This window comes from Mobula birostris, chromosome 3 (genome assembly GCF_030028105.1).
Source record: "Mobula birostris isolate sMobBir1 chromosome 3, sMobBir1.hap1, whole genome shotgun sequence".
Lineage (NCBI taxonomy): Eukaryota > Metazoa > Chordata > Chondrichthyes > Myliobatiformes > Myliobatidae > Mobula > Mobula birostris.
The window spans coordinates 180,318,326-180,340,646 of NC_092372.1; the positions used below are offsets into that span (position 1 = coordinate 180,318,326).

Below are 22,321 nucleotides of genomic sequence, written 5' to 3' on the forward strand. Positions count from 1 at the left end.
TGCTCACCTTTTCCACTGATCAGGACTGGTGTGTATTTCATCGACTTCCCTTTCCTTAAGGCCACAATCAATTGCTTGGTCTTGGTCTTGCTGATGCTATTGCGAGGTTGTTGCTGTGACACCACTCAACCGGCTGATGTATCCCACTCCTGCACGCCTCCTTGTCACCATCTGAAATTCTGCCAACAATAGTTCTGTCCTCCGCAAATTTATAGATGGCATTTGAGCTGTGCCTAGCCGCATAATTGTGGGTGTCGAGAGATTGGACTAAGTGTGCACCCTTGAAGAGCACCATTGTTGATTGTCAAGGAACTCTTTGACATGAAATGCTGTGAGGAGAGCACCTGACTACATCTAGTGATGAGATTGTTGTTTTTTTAGAAAGTAAAGAATCAAGGCCTATCAGCAGGAAAGTGAGCTTTATGAATGTCAGAACAGCTGTGATCCTATTGAATGGCAGAACAAATTCAAGGAGATAAATTGCTTACTTCTGTTCCTGCTTTTTATGGTCTAACAGAATTCTCTATCTTAGAGGGCTGAGGGCTTGGTATGGAAACACCAATGCCCAGGAAAGAAAAGTCTACAAAATATGGTGGATACAGCGCAGTCCATCACCAGCAAAGCGTTCCCCATAAGTGAGCTCACTTACAAGGTGCGCTGCCACAAGAAAGTAGCATCCAATTTAAAAGACATCCATGGTGCAGCTCACATTCTTTTCTCGCTACTACCATCGAGCAGAAGGTACAGGAGCCTTGGGTCCCACACCATCAAGGACTCAACAACTCATTTTCTCAGTATTATTCATTTACTTTTTTGTTATTTGCATGATTTGTCATATTTAGCAAACTGGTTGTTTGTAAGTATTCGTTATGTATAGTCTTTCATAAATTCTATTGTATTTCTTTATTTTCCTTTAAATGCCTGCAACAAAATGAATTTCAAGATAGTCTATGGTGACATGTACGTACGTTGGTAATACATTTACTTTGAACTTGAACTTTGAAGTTCAAACCCTGCATAGGTTGAACTGTTTCAAAATGTTTTTGAGCATTCTTCAAAGAATTAAGTGATATAGTGTTTGGCCGGGAAGCAGGAGCCAAGACAAACTAATCATGATCTTAGTGGTATAATGAGTCATGAATGATTACACATGCCCTATTTCTGCTCCAAGTTCTTACTTAAATCCATAAATAAATTCCTATGTGATATGACCTTGGAACACCACAGATGAAGCTGTTGTTACTACTGTAGTTTACAGCAGCTGGTCAACAAGTTCCCTACTGGTTTGTCTGCACACTTCGAGAATATAAGATCTGCTGCATGATGACGCACTCAAGTCTCGTATGTCGGCCAAGTGTCAAGCTTTTTAATACTGTTCTACAAGTATTTAAAACAATGAATGCACTGTTTTTTTCTGTGTTGCAACATAATATAAGATGCTATGGTAATTGTTCAACAAATTTGACTTCAATGCAATCTATTTTGCAGTATTTCAGACAGGCCATTTGGAATGTTTCTTAGTAAGAATCCTGGAGGGAAAACAACTCTGAGTCTGTAGTGTGAATTCAACCATTTCCTAGCTTCTGTCTTGATTTTCTTTGAAGTAAGATTAGCATTCAAACATTACAGATGGTTTTAGAGTTTTATCATGTGCAAAATTTTCAATACTGGGGGATAAATGTCGAACCTTGAGATAGATCTTGAATCCAGGGGTCAATCATCCCTTCAATAGCAACAATGGTTGTCATTTATGCAGTGCCCTTCAATCCTCAGTCAGGCACTCAAAATGTGTTCCCAGTAACAGGAGTGTAAGTGGACCTAGTGCCCAAAGGTTCATTATGACATTATACATTTAGAGATGCAATAGAGACAGCATTGCTGTTCTTATGTTCTTAGAAATAAATGTGCATTCTATTTACTAAATGGGAGAAAATACAAAAATCTGAGATGCAAAGGGACTTGGAAGTCCTTGTGCCGAACAACCTGAAGGTTAACTTGCAGGCTGAGCCAGTGGTGAGGAAGGCAAATGCAATGTTAGCATTCATTTCAGGAAGTCTAGAATACAAGAGCAGGGATGTGATGCTAATGCTTTATAAGGCACTGGTGAGGCCTCACCTTGAGATATTCTGAACAGTTTTGGGCTCCTCACCTAAATAAAGACGTGCTGGTGTTGGAGAGGGTTCAGAGAAGGTTCACAAGGATGATTCCAGGAGTGAAAGGGTTATCGTACGAGGAACGTCTGATAGCTCTGTGTCTGTATTCACTGGAACTTAGAAGGATGATGGAGGGGGATCTCATTGAAACCTTTTGAATGTTGAATGGCCTACACAGAGTAGATTTGGAAAGGATGTTTCCCATGATGGGGAAGTCTAGGACAAGAGGGCACAGCCTCAGGATAGAGGGGTGTCCATTTAATACAGAGATGCGGAGAAATTTCTTTAGTCAGAGGATGGCGAATTTGGGGAATTTATTACCACAGACAGCTGTGGAGGTCAGGTCGTTGGATGTATTTAAGGCAGAGATTGATAGGTTCTTGATTGGACACGACATCAAAGGTTACAAGGTGAAAGCTGGGGGGTGGGGCTGAGGAGGGGAAAAAAGGATCAGTCATGATTAAATGGCACAGCAGATTTGATGGGCCAAATAGCCTAATTCTGCTCCAATGTCTTATGGTCTTATGAAATACTGCCCTCCCCACAGTTGTACTTTGCTGTATGAGGCTCAGTTCTCCACTGACCTCCCTGCAGCAGATAATGTGATCTCATTTCCAAAAGGCTCAGTGTGTAATGAGCCACTGACACAATGTGCAATGGCCGTCTCTCAGGACTAGTGTTGAATGGTAAGGCCATTCATTGCTAAGATGTGAGGCACAGGGCTGCATCCTGTCTGGAACAGTGAGTGCAGGTCATTGTCACTGGCTGATCTACATAAAGGCAGACTGCTCATGCTCTCTTATTACCTCCTGTTGAACATGATATTAGGTATAGCCTCCTTCTTGACTTTGGTTATACACATAACTAAGTCCAGAGAAATTTTTATGATACAAACTCAGTGTTGCCTATTGGGGTGGTTGACCTTGTTGTGACAGAGTAACCTCTGGGTTATGGAGACTTGGGCAGCCAAATAAAGCAACTTCCATTATATCCAATAGGATTGTCACCACTTCCCATTTGTCAGTACTTGGTAACGCCACTGCTGAGCACAGCAATGCTTATTGCTATTGTGCTGGCCAGGATATATGCTTGAGCCCCTTACTTCATTGTAGAGTGCCAACATCACTTAGCCCAGCCCAAATGCATGGGCGGTAGCTTCAGGTGAGACGAGGCAGCAGCAGAACTGGTTGGTGCTGCAAAGGCAGAACAATTTTGCTTCTGTGACAACACTGAGATGTGGTATGAAGCTTTTAGAGGTCTATAATGAATTCAAGGGTGCAAAATCTAATTCACTTTCAGTTGTTAAAGTGGGGCATGGCATCAGTGACCTGGGAATGGAAGTTGTGATTAGGACAAAGATTTAATTTTTTTTTCTGTATTTAGTTGGAAGAAACTTAAGCACTCTCAATTTTGGACGTCAAGAAAGATTTAGTAATGGAGATTGAGTAATAGGGGTGAAATAGATTTGGCTGCCATCAAATCACAGGTAGACCTCGATATGTGTTCTTTTATAAAGAAAAGAGAATTAGATATAGAATTTGGCCTTAACAATGAAAATCTGTTATGGCAGCTGGTTCTTAGTAAATGGAGCTTTTAAAATGGTGTTTTGATTTGGTTACAATGGCAAACTGCTTTTGTTTCATCTAGTCTAAATTTTTTAAAACTCTCTTAATGTAAGCCAAAGTAAAATAATTGATATATTGTAATATGCTTGAGATGCTGCCTGTATGGATCACTGCAGAGAAATTAACCCCTTTAACTAACAACACTTTCATTCTGCATGCCAGACAATGGAGAATGAATTGGAAAAGAGGGATAACCCCTGAGCAAGTCTAAAAATAGGACTTGTTTTCAGTTTAGAAATGGAAAAAGAACAAAGTCACAATATTTGGATATATTTAATCTATTTATTTATTTTTTATTCTTATCTATTTCTATTTAGAGACGCAGCACAGGAACAGAACCATCTGGCCCAATGTGCCTGTGCTGGCTAATTACACTCATGTGACCAATTAACCTACTAACCCGTACGTCTCGGAATGTGGGAGAAAAACGGAGTACCCCAAGGAAACCCACACGGTCACAAGGAGAATGTACAAACTTGCTACAGACAGTAGTGGGTTGCTAGCACAGTAATAGTATTACGCTAACCTTTACAATACCATGCCACATCCATCCTTCCCCACACCACCCGTGGGTTTAAATTCACCAATCTGACGTTGAGATATAAATTAGGAAATTAATGGTTAAGAAAGGGTAATCAATGACTTCAGATTGGAAAATTTGTGCCCTTATCTGTGTTAAGAAAAGGATGAATTCTAATATGTTTGTCATAGTGCAGATGTGTGTTGTTGAGAGGGGTCAGTAAGTTATGGAAATAAATGGTGCGCTTGTACTGAAACAGATCTCATGTGAAGTTTCTCAATAACAGCATATTATAAAATGGTTTATGTGGTGACAAAGAGAAAAATAAAACAAGACAGAGAGAGAGACAGGTAGAACAAAACGGTCAGTGAGTGGCAGAGAAGATGGAGAAAAGATAACTGCTTACTGAGCCACTGATGGAGAATTCACTGCGGGGCTGCTTTTGAAAGGATCAGGTGAGAATAACACTCATCTAGAATGCTGGATTCACCACTTATGATATGATATTGAGATGATCAATTTTCAATCTCTTATCTTCAAGGCATGTGTTTTGTCATCATAAACTAATGGGCAGGAGATTGTAAAGCTTTGAGGTGCATAAGGCCAGCCAGAAAGTAGAGCTGTGTACTGAGATGAGAGGCTAAATTTGCACGAGGATGTAAGATATCAAGTTGTACCTATACTTCTCAACCTACTGATTTGGGGGCTGCTTATATGATACATACATAGAGCAGTCACAATGTATTAAAGACAATCATATATTGTCCTCTAGGGAGCAGCAAATATGATGGGAATGAGTACCTGTACATCAACATAAGCAACCTTTGACAACTTTTGTGGTGACTGTGGTGACTCGGACAAACTTGGTGAATATGATGGAACTGCATGAGATTCAGTACAGATATATTCCCTAAAACTGGAGTTAAAATGATTAACCTGGAAGGTACACTGCTAGGGAAATGAGGATCCAAATGACCCAACCCTTGAACTAAGAGGGGCACCATCAGTTACCTAACCAACTTGGAAGACAGTGATGTGATCCTAAACCAGCATTTGCTGTTCTTATTGGAGCTTAATACGTGGCCAAATGAGACATAACTTCAACCAGACCCAGGTAGATTTAGAGTGCTTAATGGCATGCTGCAGCAGACAGCCTTAAATATCTCTGTGTATATCTGCAAAAGGGTCAGTACACAGAAATGGTCATGCTGATGTCAGTGATAGGTCAAGAGCCCCCATTACTTCAATATGTAGTGAGTAACATGGTGGTGAAGAGAAGGGATTACTACACCTTTGAAAGGGATGTGAGGTACAGGGATATAGGACCCTCGCTAGTCTGCCAACATTTGGAGTAAGTCTGGGAGGTCTTCAGTGGCGGCATCCAGATTAGGATGCTGGGGAGAGACCTGTCACTTCAATTTAGAACAGACCCACGCTGTTGATAGGGGATACATTATCTCATCACCAGAGGAACTCCGTTTTTATATGATAGAACAACACGTCAGGGAAATCAGACTAGCGTCTGTTTTACATCATGTCACACTTTTACAATAGGGAAAGTGCATTGTTTATATTCAGACATGAACAGAATGGTTATATGATGCAAAAGATAGAATAATATATGACTGGAACAAATACAGAGTACCCTTTGGTGTGGCCAATTCTCAACTCCCAGAACGCATGGTACAGAAAAAATGGATTTTATTAAATAATAAATTGAATTCAGGAAGAAATCAGGACACATTGGGAAGAAATGAAAATGGTTCTGAGGCAGAACCATGAGGATCCCAAATGTGGAATTAGGGAATGAATGTAAACGTCAATCCAGGGATCCGGAATGTTTTTTCTCATGTTTGGTTGTTATGCAAGTTATAGTGGTGCTGTGTTTAAGGAGTTGCCAGCTCCTTAAAAATTAAAGGATGAAATCAAAGTAATTTTTGAGTAATACAATTTGTAACAAAAATAGTACTATCATTTAAATCCAAAAATAGTTCTATCATTTAATTCCTAATCTACCATCTGGACATTGGAATCAAGGGGGGTTTACGTTTAGTGGTGGCTTCCTTAGGCTTGAATATCATATTATTGAAAAATATAGTAAGATAATTTTTTTTGTCTGCATAAGTTAGGCATGGCTTGAATTGCTGAGCTGGATAGGTTAGGTAGAAAATAAGATTTATAACTGGATTATTGAAATATTCTCTTCAAGATAATTGGAAGTCACAGGATTATAGCAATCTTTGGAGCAACTCCATTTGCAGCTTGGGTTTGCACATGGATGCAGAGGTCAGCACAAAGAGTTGATTAATATAATTTGAATCAATGGTATAATTCAGGTTTCCACATAATACACAAGCTCTAGAGATTTAAAAAAAACCTTTAAAATGGAGCTAATGGGATTCTGACGGGAATTGTCTTTTTTCTGAAATGATTTATCTCTGCAGAAATGCATGTAGGTGGCAAAGTCACTAGATGTGGGGTGAAAGATCATTCTGGTGAGTATAAATGACCTCTGAAGAGAGCAGTTACTCATTAAGTATTGATTATTAAATCAAAGGACTGTCTTGTGACCACTCAAATACTGAGCAGAGGCTGGGGTCTCCAAGGTACATAACAGTCAAGAAGAGAAAGTGATGTTGGAAGTAGCTGTCATTCACTTTCTTGCTGATTAAAAGATGATAAATTAACCTCCGTACTTTGGTGGAATTGTTCTATCTGATCTGAGTGACATTTCCAACACCTGGAATTAAATTGATAATTGTGCCAACAATGCTTACGATTTGAAACTCACAAAATGCAATTACTACTAATGCCTACTTGCAATTACCACTATTGAAGCTTTGAACTACTTTCATGGAATAATGGAAAGATACTTCAAAACTTTGTGCGAGGGACAGCCTGCAGTAATGATGTCAAACCATATATCACAGAAACAACAGATTCTCTTCAGGTTTTTGTCTTTTCTCATTGCACTTTCAGTTCAAATTGAAAAGTATAATGACTATTTGTCAATAAAACATTAGAACATTTAATTGTACCTTCTACATTGAATGCCTCAAATTGTAGAACAGTGAGCTGATGACTGGTAGCATTGATCAAGTATTCACAGTTTAGGTTAGAGTCATAATGGCCTGGGTAGTTGGGCGACATGATGCGTCCCGCAGGAGCAGTAAAATTGGCCCCACATCCTAAAATAAAAGTAAAGCACAGCTGGAGTTAATATAATCTGTGTTCAAATCAGAACTTTTAAAACTGACACAGTGCATTGCAATTTTCAATTGAGCCTTACCGTGGGAACAGCAATCTCAATTTTTTTTGTTATACCAGAATGGAGATTACTCTGTATATAGTGGACAGTAAGACTAAAGGTGGCATGCATCTTCAGCAGCAGTGATATGAACAACTCAACAACAAAATGGTTCTCATATAGTTGCTGAGATCGGGAAAATTACATTGCTGCTCTTGCATGATGCTAAACACAACATGTTAAGACAAGTAAAAAGATTTACTGAGAAGATACTGGTGTTTAATATAAAAAAAACTTCTAATAATATTTAAACTTTTCTTGGGAGTCTTCTACATAGAAATCAAAGTATATTTCCAAAACTTTTTAAAAATTAATGACTTACTGCTGGTGTAGGATGCTGAGAAGCCAATTCCAGGGCTGCCTTTAGACTGAAATCGGACTGTCACAATATTAGCTGGTGCAATGACAGGGCGAGGTGGAGGAGAGGTTCCACAAAAAGTCGCCAACAAGGTTTCATCAATTTCAGAAATTCCTCCCCAGATCTATAGATATAGAAATAAAATAATTCTTTCAGTTTGAATAATTAGTCTACTAATCTTAGTTTGACATATTTCCAAATACTAGGCCAAGCTTCAGCAGAAACCTTGTAATGTAATTGATTTGGATTGATAATGCAATTCTCTTGCTGCTGTTACCCCTTGCTCTGTGATGAGGCAATTAATCTGGTCATAAGAGAAGGGTTTCCATGGTGGAATGAACCCAGTATCTTGGTTTCATATGAGATCATGCAACTTCTCCCATGTTCAGATAAAAAAAATCAATGCTAGCAAGAGAAATTAATTACTTCTTTTATAGAAATAAACAAATATAAAGTGAGACAAGGAATTAGCCAGATGACTTGGTTAACTCCTTCTAGATTTCTTTTCAGCTACTTAGTTCAACAGCAATGTACATTCCAGCAAAATCCACCCTCTGTTAGTGAATAGATTTTAAAAATCCTGCCTTGGTCTGTGCACAAAAAATTAGTATCACCAGGTAGGTAAGCACTCACAAACATGCTTGGAAATAAAATCCGAGAGTCTCTGTTTCATCTTCAAGATCAAAGTCGTCAAATATCAGGGCTTAAAATTTGTCTGATAAGCAGTAGTCAAACAAGCATTGCACAGACAAAAAATACTTGAGCAGAATGTTAAGCAATCTCTCGAATATATTCACAGAGTTAGTTCCAGTTGTCAATAGCATATGGATTTTTTGCACAAGACTTTCTTGTATAATTATACTACTTTTTCTGCCATCCCGCAACTAAAAAAAAAATTATTAGTAGTTAAATGTTTAAGGTTCACCTCCAGGAAAATGCACACCCATTTTAATGTAACTAAATGAACAATAACTGTATTTGCTCATGAGAGACCAACTTTTACTAATGCAGAAGGCACCATTGTGGTGTTATTTAAAGGTCTAGATATTCAGTCATTAACAAAGTGCTGCACAAAACTACTGAAAAAATGTATCTTAATTAAACTGACCAAAACTAGCAACACAGTCACCACACAATCTGATGATTTTAGTAAGTTTCCTCTGAAAAAAAAACAGAAATGCCAGGAGAAAATATGCATATAGAAATGTAACTCCATGTCCATCAGATGTGAAATGCATAAAAAAAGAAATTTGACACAGGAATTAACATCCAACAACTTATCTATCCAATCTTCAAACCCTCTTGCAAGAACAATGTTTGCCTGGGTTATCCAGCCACTAGGTAGTCCTGAAATCACAGAATAACCCCAAAGCTTTTTTGGACATTATGTAGGCATAAGGAATGAGTTCAGTTGGCCATTTGATTACTAATTTATTTGGTTTATCAGAATATCATAGGTCAAAGGGCCTGTTCCTATGCTGTACTGTTTTATATTCTAAAGCAAAAACACGAAGGTTTCTCAAAGTTAAAGTCATATTCAGAAACCTGCTCTGAGAACCCTGTTAGGTGTTGGTGACCTATGCCATATTTGATAGTATTCTGTCTACTGCAGCAATACAAATGTCAAATAAAAGGTTAACTGTCATGGTGGGGAGCCTTCAATTCTTTGTTAATGTGGCTTCAATACTTGGAGCAAGCAAAGGTGTTGGACTGCAATGCAATGTTTCATGTAAACATTGAGAGAGTGATACTCATTCCCAGAAACATAATTAAAATAGCAGAAAATACTGGAGAAACTCAGCAGGTCAGGCTGTGATTGTGGAATCTGTAAAAGAGTTAATGTTTCAGGTCTGCAACACTTTGCTGGACCAAAGGCATTAACGTTATTTCACTTTCCACAGATGCTACCTGTCCTACTGAGTGTTTCCAGCATTTTCTGTTTTTACTCATGGCAACCTCCCTACAAAAGTTCCATTGCATAGCAGTTTACATCCTTCCACTAGCAGCCTGTGCTGGTTCCTTGGCTCAGTCCCTAGGAGGACTCTATGACCTTCTACCCATCATTGGTGCATGTAATCATTCCTTTCCCAGACTTTCCACAAAAACTGGAAGAGTATGTCTTGAATTACGTGCTCTGTATCAAATCTTGCAGATATATGGTACAGTTAAACATGATGGATATGCAAAGGCATGTAATACTTATTAAATGTGTCCTTTTTCATTTGAAACTAATTATTTTACAAATACCTATCGATCTCTTGATAAAAGGGTTAGCTTTACAATTTATTCCAGGCAGATCAACTATGATTTTATTAAAAGTGGAACAAATATTCTGCTGGAGGAATTTAGCAGTATCTGTGAGAGGGAATAGGAAATCCTTTCCCCCACCAATAACAAGTCTTAATCATGCAATAAATCAGGAAAAAAAATCAACTCTAGCTAAACTTATAATAACTATAAAACAGTTTTGTTCATATGAAGTAATTAACAATAATAAGGATGGAGAACAAAATATGATATTTAACTCTAAAATGGAAATCTGGAACCAGTTCACAAAGAGTTAAATATCCAAAAGTCTTACTTGCCAACCTTGAAAATGAACTTTGGCTCCCAGTGAATCACACAGAGTACATTCTCTTCATGAAGTGCATTGTTTTATGTCAGTGCAGTAATATTCTGCTCCCATGGCTAGACATTTCTAAGTGCTGATCCATAAAATATGCTTGTTTTTTTTAAATATCCATTAACCCTGTGAAAAAGTCCGAGCTGTGTAGATTGGTCTTGGTGATAGATGTAACCTACTTAAACGGTATTAACCACCTTCAAAATCAATAAGCTGATATAATAAAGCTAGCCTTTGGTTTTAGTGAGCATTGTTTAAACAGTTTAATATTAATACTAATTCGAAATATCACCAACTAAACTTAGTCTTCTTTGGATGAGGTACGAGAGGCTACTCTACTCAGTGTTATTACTTGTTTGCAATCAAAACAGCTGCATATTAAAGATACTTGTAATGTAGAAAAAAATGGCTTCTGATCAAAGCTTTCTTTGTTTCTGTTTGGTAATTCAGTTCCAAACACTTTTACGAAGTACAGGCATTTCAGGAAATATTAACATACGTTATACTTGGCAATGTCGATGTATCGTGTAACTTACAGAGTCAGGGTGAAGAAGCCAAGGATACATTGTTCTCAGCTTTCCTCTTTGTTGGCCTGATTTCTACACAATATCCTCATGCTACATGTAATACACTTTAAATCAGTGCCTCATGGAATAACAGTAAGTAACTTGCTTTGCTTATCTTATAACTTAATAAAGTTACAGCTTTGAGATTAAGAAATTCTATCAACTCCACATTTTGTTTTTTACTCAGCTTTTTACAAGGAGGGTGTGGGGGGGAGAGGAAGGGAGAGAGGAGTGTGAGAGTGAGGGAGGGAGGGAGAGAAATACTCTTACGATAAAAATGTTTTGCAGCTTAGGTTTATGAAATAAGACTTTCTGCAATCTTAAGTTACCAAGAAAGGGAGTTAATAGTTTGCCTCAAATGTCTCATCATAAATAATGTTCTTGTCATAAAGGATAAGAAAATCTCAGCAAAGAAGAGAGTCCTATGCTTTTTTTTAAAGCAGCCTTACTACCAGTTATAACGGGGCAGCAAAATTTTGTATGGTTCAAGGCTCCAGTCTAACTGTGAATACTATTACAGCATTTAATTGCAATATTGATAACAGAGGTTTGCTGATTTACTGTACGTTGCTTAACTTCTATCTAACAGACAATTCTAGAGTCAAATTTCAATGGGAATTGTGTCCTTTAAATTACTCCCCAGAATTTTATCAGAAGGTTAGTGGAACTCTCAGAAAAAGTGAGATAAACGCTATCAGCACAACATCAACTGACTTTTAAATTATCTTATTGGTTGTAAAAAGTCTTAAAATATACTGATGCACCATATAAATACATGATATATATGTGAGCTCTTTATTTCTTCCTTATATAATTTCTAATGCACCTATGTCAATTATTTTGTGAATGCCTGACTTTATAGCTATCTCTAAAACAAATATCTGAGACTGTGAGTGGCAACTGAGGACTGAATGGTGTTTTTTCAGGATGAATTATTAAACAATGTTATTGTTTCTGTGGATATAATCTAGAATGCAATTAGAAATGTTTCAAACTATTTCTGTAGTTTTCTTATCACATGTTCTGGAACATAGGTGGTAGCTAAAATTGCACACGAATTAAATTTAAATTTAAAATCTCCTAACTATAATTCTTGTTCCACTTTGCTATGGTTCTCCAACATCGTTCATTAAAAGGTAACATTAGAATGGTTGCCAAATAATAACATTTCCCTGCTTTCCTGATGATTAAAAACCCTAGATGAGGTTTCCTCCTCAAAGTGATCCTTGACACTTAACTTCATTGGCCAATACAGTTATTCTTTTTGTGTCGGTAATGCTGCTGGAAGCTGCCCGATATATTACAAGCCAATATGGATGATAGGGTAAGAGCAGGCCATTGGGCCCTTAGGGCCTGCTTCAGCATTTAATATTATCATAGCTGATCATCCATTTGAGTACCCATTTCCTTCCTTTCCCCAGATCCCATTAAGAATTATATCTTCTGCTGGCTATTCAGCATGGTACCAATGACAAGGATGGGTTCTTCAGTGGTATAAAATCCATCTGTGGCCCGAGCACTCAAGGCTCCACCTTGCTAAGAATCACAGATAAACCCAACATGGATCAAGAGACAGATTTCACCAGCTTGAGAGAATACTCCAACTCTGTCTTTAGCGTGAATTCCTTGCCTTCGCCCCACAGCAGTCTGGTAGGCTTAGTCCTCACTCCTAGAACTTGGGAGTGAAAAGCTTCAATCAAAAATTCAAAGTCTCATCGCCGATGATCGAGAAGAGGAATGACCTTAGATGTTGTAGTTGTGATAATTTAAAGGAAGGAGACAAATCTGACTGTGATAACTATGACAGGGTCCCCCAGCATCACCTGGCTCTTTCTGAATGTCTCTCTCCCAGTGATCAAGAGTTACACTCTGTCTTTCCAGAGGCTCAGTAGACCCAAGGAAAATGCAGAATGCAGCACAGGTTACTATGGATGGTCTTCTTCAAACCCGTTAAAGCCCTTTGACTCCCTCTGTCTAGAAAGACTGTGGAAAGCCTGCCTCAAAATTGACTGCTTCAAAAAGTTATGCCCGGCTTCTTGTGTTTGCTCTGTGACAGCATGCAGGCCACAATACTAACTAACAGATCTACAACAGAACCAATCTCTGTAAAGATTAGTGTTAAGGAAATCCACATCGTTACCTTGGCAATTTTCTCAGTTTTACTTGCTACATTATTGCACATCACTTCCAACAAATTTCCCACAGAACTCACGAGAAATGTGCGACATATGGTGACCACATTTTAGAGGTAACCCAAACATCTGCAGCCAATCTGCCGTATGAAGGTGACATTTACATTGTATACGCCTGGGGCTGAGCTTCAAGTCATTGCTGACTTAGTCACTGAAGCTTACTGGAGGATGCACTTGCAACAATCTTTACAAGACAAAGATATTTTACCATGCCCCTACTGTATTATGCTGGGGAAATGTAAGCAAAATTACATGCTTTGGAAGCAAAATTTCAGCAAGTGCAGACATTAATAGGAAAGTTACCCGCGTCTTCAACATGGCAGCACAACCTCTGGATGATTGGGGAAATGGGTATTTGAAGGCCAGTACCTTAGACCAAGCCTAAGACTCGTGACTTAATGAGCAGCAGTGATCCCCGCCCTGCTATATATCTGAGACTTAGGCTACCTAGAGCAGACACCTCAAGGCACTGGAAAAATATCACAAGTTTCTCCAAGTTCACTAGAAGGATAAAGAAACTAATATCAATGCCGTCTCCCAGACTAAAATTCCCAGCCATGAAATTCTAATTTCAGTCATTTGGCTTTGTTGGGCAAGCTGCATCAGACTTTGGCATGGGAAAAGAGGAACATGCAGACAGAGAAAAATCTTCAAGGGACATGCTTAAAGCTGCCTTGAAGAAGCGCAGCACCTTTCTGAGAATCTCTGGTCCTTGACCGTTGAAAGCAGAGAAGCAACGTTCAGGATGGTATGGAAAACCTCTAGCACTGTGTATGTACTGAAACCCTGCGTAGGAAGCAGAATGAGGACCCCAGCTCTGAAACTTCCACCCACCCACATCTTCATGCAGCTTCAGCTCCATCTGTGGAAAGTTCACTGACCACATAAGTCACCCCAGAACTCAGAAAACTGGAGGGGAAGCAAATTCATTATTAATAGAGAGAGGAGCTACCCAAGGAAAAGATAATGATTGCAACAGTGAAGTTAATTAACTCAGATCAACCAGCAGTAGATTCTAGATCATATGTACTGAACAGCAAAAGATGCTGCTTTTAAGTAGAGAACATATGGTGTGGGAGCCTTGAACTTACTTTGACTCTTTAGAGCCTGGAATCAAGTTTTATTACAAAGCACCGACCTTCACATAGCTGGCCTCACAGATATTTGTGCTATCTGGAATCTGGAAATTCTCATCAAAAGTAATCTCAAGGTGATTGCTCTCTTGGACTGTAATCCTCCATGTACATTCACTATTATCAGGAAATCTCTGTGGCCAGTTTGGTGATTTGAAAGAGCCAGTCTCTGCGTGAACAAAGCCACCACAACCTAAAAGAAAGGAAATATAGTTATATTTTGGACTGCCATAGCTCAAAAGCATGTAAGGTGCTTGATAAGTTATAAAGCAAAATCTAACACAATCTAGGAGTCTGAAATTTTAAAATGTTGACACTTAAGAGAAAGATAGTTAACAGTCTAGATTATTAATTCCCATATAGCTATGAGCAACTTCAAAGTTGGAATTAAATTTATTATCAACATACATATCGTATATGTCACCATGCACAACCCTGAGATTCGTTTTCTTGCAGGTAAACTCAGTAAATTCACAGACTATTATAGAATCAATGAAAGACCACACTCAACAGGGCAGGCAAACAATCAGAGTGCAAAAGACGATTGTGCAAATACAAAATGAATAAATAAATAAGCTTCAGATGTCATGCCAAACCTTCATAAACTCCTAAGAAAGTAGAGGAGCTGCCGTGCTTTTTTTGTAATTGCACTTAAGGGCTGGGCCCAGGGCAGGTCCTCTGAAATGACAATAGCAAGCAACTTAAAGTTCCTGACCTCCACCTTTGGTCCCCTGATAAGGACTGGCTCATGGACCTCCAGTTTCCTTCTCCTCAAGTCATTAATCAGCTCCTTGCTCTTGCTGACATTGAGTAAAAGGTTGTTGTTGTGGCACCACTCAGCCAGATTTTCAATCTCCCTCCTATATGCTGATTCGTCACCACCTTTGATTCAGCCTGTGATAGTGGTGTCATCAGCAAACTTAAATCTAGTATCAGAGCTGTGCTTAGCCACAGAGTCATAAGTGTAAAGTGAGTAGAGTAGGGTGCTAAGCACGCAGCCTTGTAGAGGAGACGTTGCTGCCAATCCAAACTGACTGGGGTATGCAAGTGAGGATATCGAGGATCCAATTGCACAAGGAGGTATTGAGACTATGGTCTTGAGCTTATTGATTAGTTCTGAAAGGATGATAGGATTAAGTGCTGAGCTGTAGTTGATAAACAGCATTCTGATATATGCATCTTTGCTGTCCAGAGGTGCCAGGATTCAGTGAATATCCAATGAAATAGCATCTGCTGGGGACCATTGTGCCAATAGGTAAAGTGAAGCACATTGAAGCCGTCTCTCAGACAGGAATTGATGTGTTTCATCACCATCCTCTGAAACCTCTTCCAGATTTTACCCAAACATGGAAATCCAGATGTTAAAACTATTCTCTGTCCAAGCACTACCCATGGAATATGGCTTTGCAGTGCAGAATTGGGAGAGATTTGCATGATTTATGGTGGGGAATTCACACAAGCATCCTGTGCCAGGTAAGATCCAGCACATGAGCAACTTCTCCACTAATTTTAATGGAGCTGAATGGCTGTGAATTCCATTGCAGATGCTGCAAGTTACATTGTTGATAATATTCTTACAACTTACAAATCTCAATGTTTTGATGATTAAGTTGATCAGGAGCTTATCCAGATGTCACAAACATGCTCAATGTGTTAAAACAGTACATCACTTCATGCCAATGCACTTCGGATGGATTGTTCCTTGTTCACTGGGTTATTTCATCTGCTTTCTATTCTCAGAAGTCAGTTAAGTACTTGTAAAAATTGCTTGATATCCATCTTAGTTTCAACAAAGAGCTCTCTTCCATTAGGCTTGACATGTCATTTTACAATCATTAAAAGAAAAAGTAGAATGATAAACGACTTAAGATTCTGTCATTGAATACTATATCAAGTATTCAGGGTTTTCTCAGTGGCCAAAGCTGCTCTCAATTATTGTAAACTGGACAGAGCTGAAATACACTTTGTAGTAGAATTCCAAAATTATAACTATTTTACCGTCATTGTTCCTCTTATCTAGTGGATCAGACTTCCAGGTGGCGAGGAAACTGCCATGTTGCATGCTGTAGTTAGAATTAAAGATGATGGATAGCTTGTTTGAGCCAGATTCAATTGCTTCAGCTGGAACAGTGCCACAATAATGGCCTATGACTTGAGAGTCGAAGGAACCACCATTCAAAATTGTAAAAGAGTCCCAGCCACATGTCAAATTGAAGTAACTGAAGCTCAGCTGTGAGTGGAAAAACACAGTTAATACAAAACTTTTTTGAGCACAAGAAAATCTTCCATGACACTGCTTTTCAGATACTCAGAGTAGATCACAGTGGATAGCCTTATGCAGGGTGAGCCTCCTTTTCTACCTCCATGGTAAGGGGAAGGAAAAATCTGGGCAATAGCCTGCACTCATATTCAAGTGAGAACATGAAGAGGAAAATCTGTCATGGTATGTCTTTTAGTTGTTCTATTTTGCAGAGGAGTTATATTAATCTCCCAGCTGCACCTAAAACAAGTTAATTTTCTGAGGCCAAATTTAATTATCTTTGTTATTCTAACCTTATTCAGAAATTCATAGAATTCCTGAAGGAGGTTGGAATAACAAAAGATTACTGTTAAAATGCAGTATTCCAAAATTACTCCAGTGCTTCAGAGGCATGACACAGACTCATTTAGCATAAATATACAGATGTTAGATACCTATCTGTGGACAACTGCCTGTACAAATAAGATGAAATAATACTTTCACCCAATATATGCTGTACCAACCAATAACATTTTTCTGGTTAACTGCTGATGACACTGTCTGCACATTGGTTCATTTCTAAAATAGACTCACATTTATGGTGTGCCCTTCTGGGGCTTCCAGCATCCATGCGCAGTGGGTCAAAGGACTGTATGACGATGGGAAGTTGGGACTCGAAATGAATCCATTTTCCCCATTCTGAATGCCACCACATTCTACGGGAATATAATTAAATATATTAGGGAGGCACAACTCAAATGAAAATATCTTAAATTATTAGGAACTGTTTTATCATGCATGCCTACATAAGCTGACAATTCTGTCATCCAAGTGGGAAATTGAATGAGTTATATAAATTAGATTGAGAATAAAATGTTACAGGATATCGGGGAGATGGCAGGAAAATAGGATTACATAATAAAGTTCTGATGAACAGTTGGTACTAAACATGTGCAAAGGAAATTTGGTTTTCTTCTGAAGTGAGAGTTCTGTGATTCTGTAAATATTGTTGAACTCATGTCAAAAATAAATAATTGGGTTACTCATATAAAGTGCCACTGTGACAGAAATGACATTAATTATTCCAAACAAAAGGAAACAATTCCAGAAAGAAAAAGTGAAATGTAAGAAATATCTTAAAGATAAATTATCAGCCTCATCATTGCACAGTAAATCACTCTCTACTTTCCTAACCCCATACAAATGTCCCAGAACTGGAACAGCAAAAAACATACTAGTAAATTATTTGCAAATTAAGTGGAGTAAACACAATTAGAAACAACAAAAAAAATCATTTGCAGCAACACACACAAAATGCTGGAGGAAATCAGCAGGTCAGGCAGCATCTATGGAAAAGAGTTAACAGTCAAAAGTTTGGGCTGAAACTTTCTTCTTTGTTTTGCTAAAGAAAGTTTGCTGCTTATTGGGTTATCTATTGTTTTTTTCTAAAAAATACAGCTTTTGACTAACTTAAGTCCTTCCATCCCTTCAAACAAAATCTTTACAAGACAAGCTCATTTACCAGCAGTAAATTAAAAACATGTTTGAACTATGCAGCTCATTCTATTTATGATTTAACACAAATATTCCTGTACTAAGCATTTAAATGAGTATGCTTCTGTGATAATTTAAATATCATGTTGAGGTTACAAATTTTGGAGAAGAATATTTTGATTAGAAATCGTCTTGACTTGGGAAGTGCCCAGGTATAGCCTATCCACAAGAAGCAGATCAATTACAACCTGGCCATTACTCTGTTAATAGTCATCAGCCAAGTAACGGAAGGCATAATTGGTGGTGCCTTCAAATGTACTTGCTTAGCAACAACTTGCTCGCAGTTTGGTTTCTGCCAAAGTAATAGTGTTTCTTACCTTGTTACAGTCTTGATCTACAAACGTTTGTACATGTGGATAAAAGAGTTGAACTGAAGAGATGAAGTGAGAGTAACTGACCTTGATATCAAGGCAGCGTTCGATCAAGTATGGCATCAAGGAGTGCTGTGTTAATGGGAGTTAATGGGAATCAAGGGAAAAGCCGTCCACTGGTTGGAATCATGTGAAGCACAAGGGAAGATGGTGTGGTGGTTGGTGATCAGTCATTTCCACTAGAGTACATCTCTGTAGGGGTTCCTCAGTGCTGCATTCTAGGACTAACCATCTTCAGCTGCCTCATCAATGATCTTCCTTCAATTGTAAGGTCAGAAGTTGCAGATAATTGCTCAATGTTCAACACCACTCACATTAGGAAATGAAGCAGTTCACACTCAAATGCTGCAAAACCAGCCTGGGCTGATAGGTGGCAAGTAACATTGCTGCTACACAAGTGCCAAACAAGGACAATATCCAACAAGAGAAAATCCTGCTGTCACCCCCAAAATTCAATGTCAACATCATCACTGAATATCCCACTATCAATACTCTTGGGATTGTTATTGACCAGAAACTGAAACTATTGTAGCCATGTACATAATGTGGCTACAATAGCAGGTCAGAGTCTAGGAATTCTGTGGTAACTAACTCCTCTACTAACTTTCCGAATCCTGCCCATTATTCTCAAGGCTTAAGTTAGGAGTGTGATAGAATACTCTCCAGTTGTCTGAATGCGTGCAGTTTCAGTAATATTCAAGAAGCTTGACATCATACAAGGCACAGTACTTGCTTCATAAGCACCCCTTCCACAACCATTCACTGACTCCAGTACCCATACATTGTAGCTGCAGTTTGTACCATCTACAGAGTGTGGTGCAACTCAGCTAGAGTCCTTAGACAGCACTTTCCCAACTTTGGTCACAGACTTGGAAACCTAGCTAGAAAGGCAAAGGCAACAAAGGCTAGGGAACAGCAGGACATGGAAGTTGCCTTCCAAGCCACATGTGACCCTGACTTTGAAATATATTCCCATTCCTTCACTGTCATTGGGTCAAGTTCCTGGAACTCTCTCTCTGAAAGCATTGTGGGTATATGCACACCTCAAAGACTGCGGAGGTTCAAGAAGACAGATCATCACTACCTTCTCGATGATAATTAAGGATGGGCAACTAAGTGCTGGCTCAGCCTGTGAAACCAACAATCCTTAAATGAATAAAAATCAAATTATGTTACTCACAGTCAGAGGTAGGCCAAGGAAGAATGCAAGTCAAAAATACGAACTGATATATTGCAATTCAAAATCTGACGCATGATTTCTTTAATATGTTCCTACTGTGATTTACAAGGATGTTGCCTGGAATGGAGAGTGTGATATCTGATAATAGGCCTTTTCCCCTTGGAGCAACTGAGGATGAGAGGTGACCTGACAGAGGTGTATAAGATGATGCGAGGCATTGATCATGTGGCTATCCAGAGGACTTTCCCCAGGGCTGAAATGGCTAACATGAGCGGCATAGTTTTAAGATGCTTGGAAGTAGCTACAGAGGAGATGTCAGGTATAGGCTTTTCACAGAGAGTGGTGCGTGCGTGGAATGCACTTCCAGTGATGGTGGCGGAGGTGGATACAGTAGGGTCTTTTAACAGACTCCTAGACAGGTACATGGAGCTTAGAAAAATAGCGGGCTATGCAGTAGCACTTTCTATAGTAGGTTACATGGTTGGCACAACATTGTGGGCCAAAGGGCCTGTAATCTGCTGTAGATTTCTATGTTCTATGTTCTGTGTGTTAGATTGGTGAATTTACATGTTATATACTGAAACAATCTCAAGATACACTGCACTCTGGTAGAATTCACTTTATTTGGTGATAGGCAATAAAAGATTAAATTAATCAAACCCATCTAACCCTATCAACAAAAATGCTAACGTACATGGACTATTTGTTATAAAGATGGCTTAACAAAATAACCAAGTAAACATTTTCTATAGTTTATTTATTTCAATAATGTAGTTTATTGTAATTATAAGACTTCAATATTCTGTTTCTTAAAATCTCAGTTATAGGCAGAATTCCAAAGTAAATATACTGACCCGTGAAGCTATATTTGGCAATAAAACCAAGATCTTGCCCAGTTGAATCAGATATGAAGTGAATCCATAATTGGGTGAAGGGGATCAGCAGTGGACTTGGAGCAGTCTGTCCACAAAGTTTGGCAAGTAAATCGCCATTAGAATCTCCTGACGGTTGAACGTAGAAAAGACAGTGAGCTTCTATTAGGATTTCACAATCTTCCCTTTTAAATTTACAGGTAATATCTAAAAGAATACTTCTATACAGTAGAAGGAAAGTGATGTTGAAATGTTTGTAAATATTAAACTTTGTTATATTGTTAATTAGGCATGGAGACAAATTCCTAATGAACACTTATGCTTGATAAAATTTACAACATTGTAACTGCTTGTCATACAAATATTTCAGTTCATTTTTATAAACCTTCCATCAGCAGACGAACTATCATTTATGTGCCATTACAGAGAAATTGAAGTTTCCCATGCTCACAAACTGTCTCAATGTAGAGTTGGAATTTATATAATCAGAGAAGATGAAAAAAATGTTATATTATTATTTAAAATAATTTAATTATTTTGTTTAAAAACAGTGAACAGAAAAACTCATGTCTGCATGAAGCTCAGCCACATGCCTCATTAGTTCATATGAAAATAATGTAGAATTGAAACATGCAAACAGTGCCCCAGGTTTGAACTGCTTGTTGTCTCAAATTTCTGTGCACAGCCACCATTCCTTTTCCTGTTCAGTAGTAGTAGTAATGCATAGATAGGATATGCATCGGGTGGCCCCCTATCATAACAGTTAGCATAAAGCAGTTACAGTCCCAGCAATGGATGGTCAATTCCATGGCTGTCTGTAAGGAGTGTGTATGTTCTCCCCTGTGACCACGTGGGTTTCTTCCAGATGCACTGGATTCCTCAAACAACCTAGAGTTTTAAGGGTTAGTAGGTTAATTGGTCACATGGGTGCTCAGTGAGTTGGAAAAACCTGCTACTGTGCTGCATCTCTAAAGAAATAAAAATATGATTCAGGATATTGTGAATGTTAGGGCCTCTTAAGAGTCAACCACCTCATCCTAAAAGAATGTTTCTTTGTGGGTGTGAGGGATAGAGAGAAACTTTCAAAAGTGTGTTGGAGTAGATTCAACAGTAGGCTACATGCATCATATGTTTTAAGACACCTTATTGGAGCTTTTAATGGGAGTGCAAAATGGAGGCCAGTGTTCTCATGCAGCACCCCCCACACGTTAGTCCGTCCTCAGGAAACTGAAAAATTATATTGGTGGGACTCAAGGCCAGAAATGTAGTGGCAAAAACCCAAATGCAGTACAGGTGGTTTAATGATCTTGCATAACTTTTCAATGGTTTGCCTTAAATACCACAGAACATCAACTGCAAAGCCAGGCCATTCCATTTTACTTCACCTCCTTATCTGTGAAAGATCTTACTTCTTCAAGGCTGATTTGTTTCCACTCTGGTTTTAGTGGGTTCTGATGTGACTGATGACATCTCTTCCACAGACAGGGTATGTGATGGTTGTGCAGGTCAGGTGGGTGAGTAGTTTGTGAGGTGATGTACTCCTGCCATTTATGTAGGGCTTCTCTGTTCTCCTGGCCTCCTGAATGCTCCTTCTCTAAATTGAGCACAGATGGTCTAGGGATTCCCAG

General features: G+C 38.7%; 1 protein-coding gene across 1 annotated transcript in view; it reads right to left on the reverse strand.

Annotated features, from left to right (window-relative positions):
* Positions 1-22,321, reverse strand: part of cubn (cubilin (intrinsic factor-cobalamin receptor)) — a 392,255-nt gene that overhangs the window by 121,397 nt on the left and 248,537 nt on the right. The window contains 6 exon segments of the mRNA XM_072254425.1: positions 7,337-7,486; positions 7,928-8,087; positions 14,483-14,670; positions 16,476-16,707; positions 17,311-17,432; positions 20,676-20,822. Of these exon segments, the coding sequence (XP_072110526.1) occupies positions 7,337-7,486; positions 7,928-8,087; positions 14,483-14,670; positions 16,476-16,707; positions 17,311-17,432; positions 20,676-20,822 (999 nt within the window).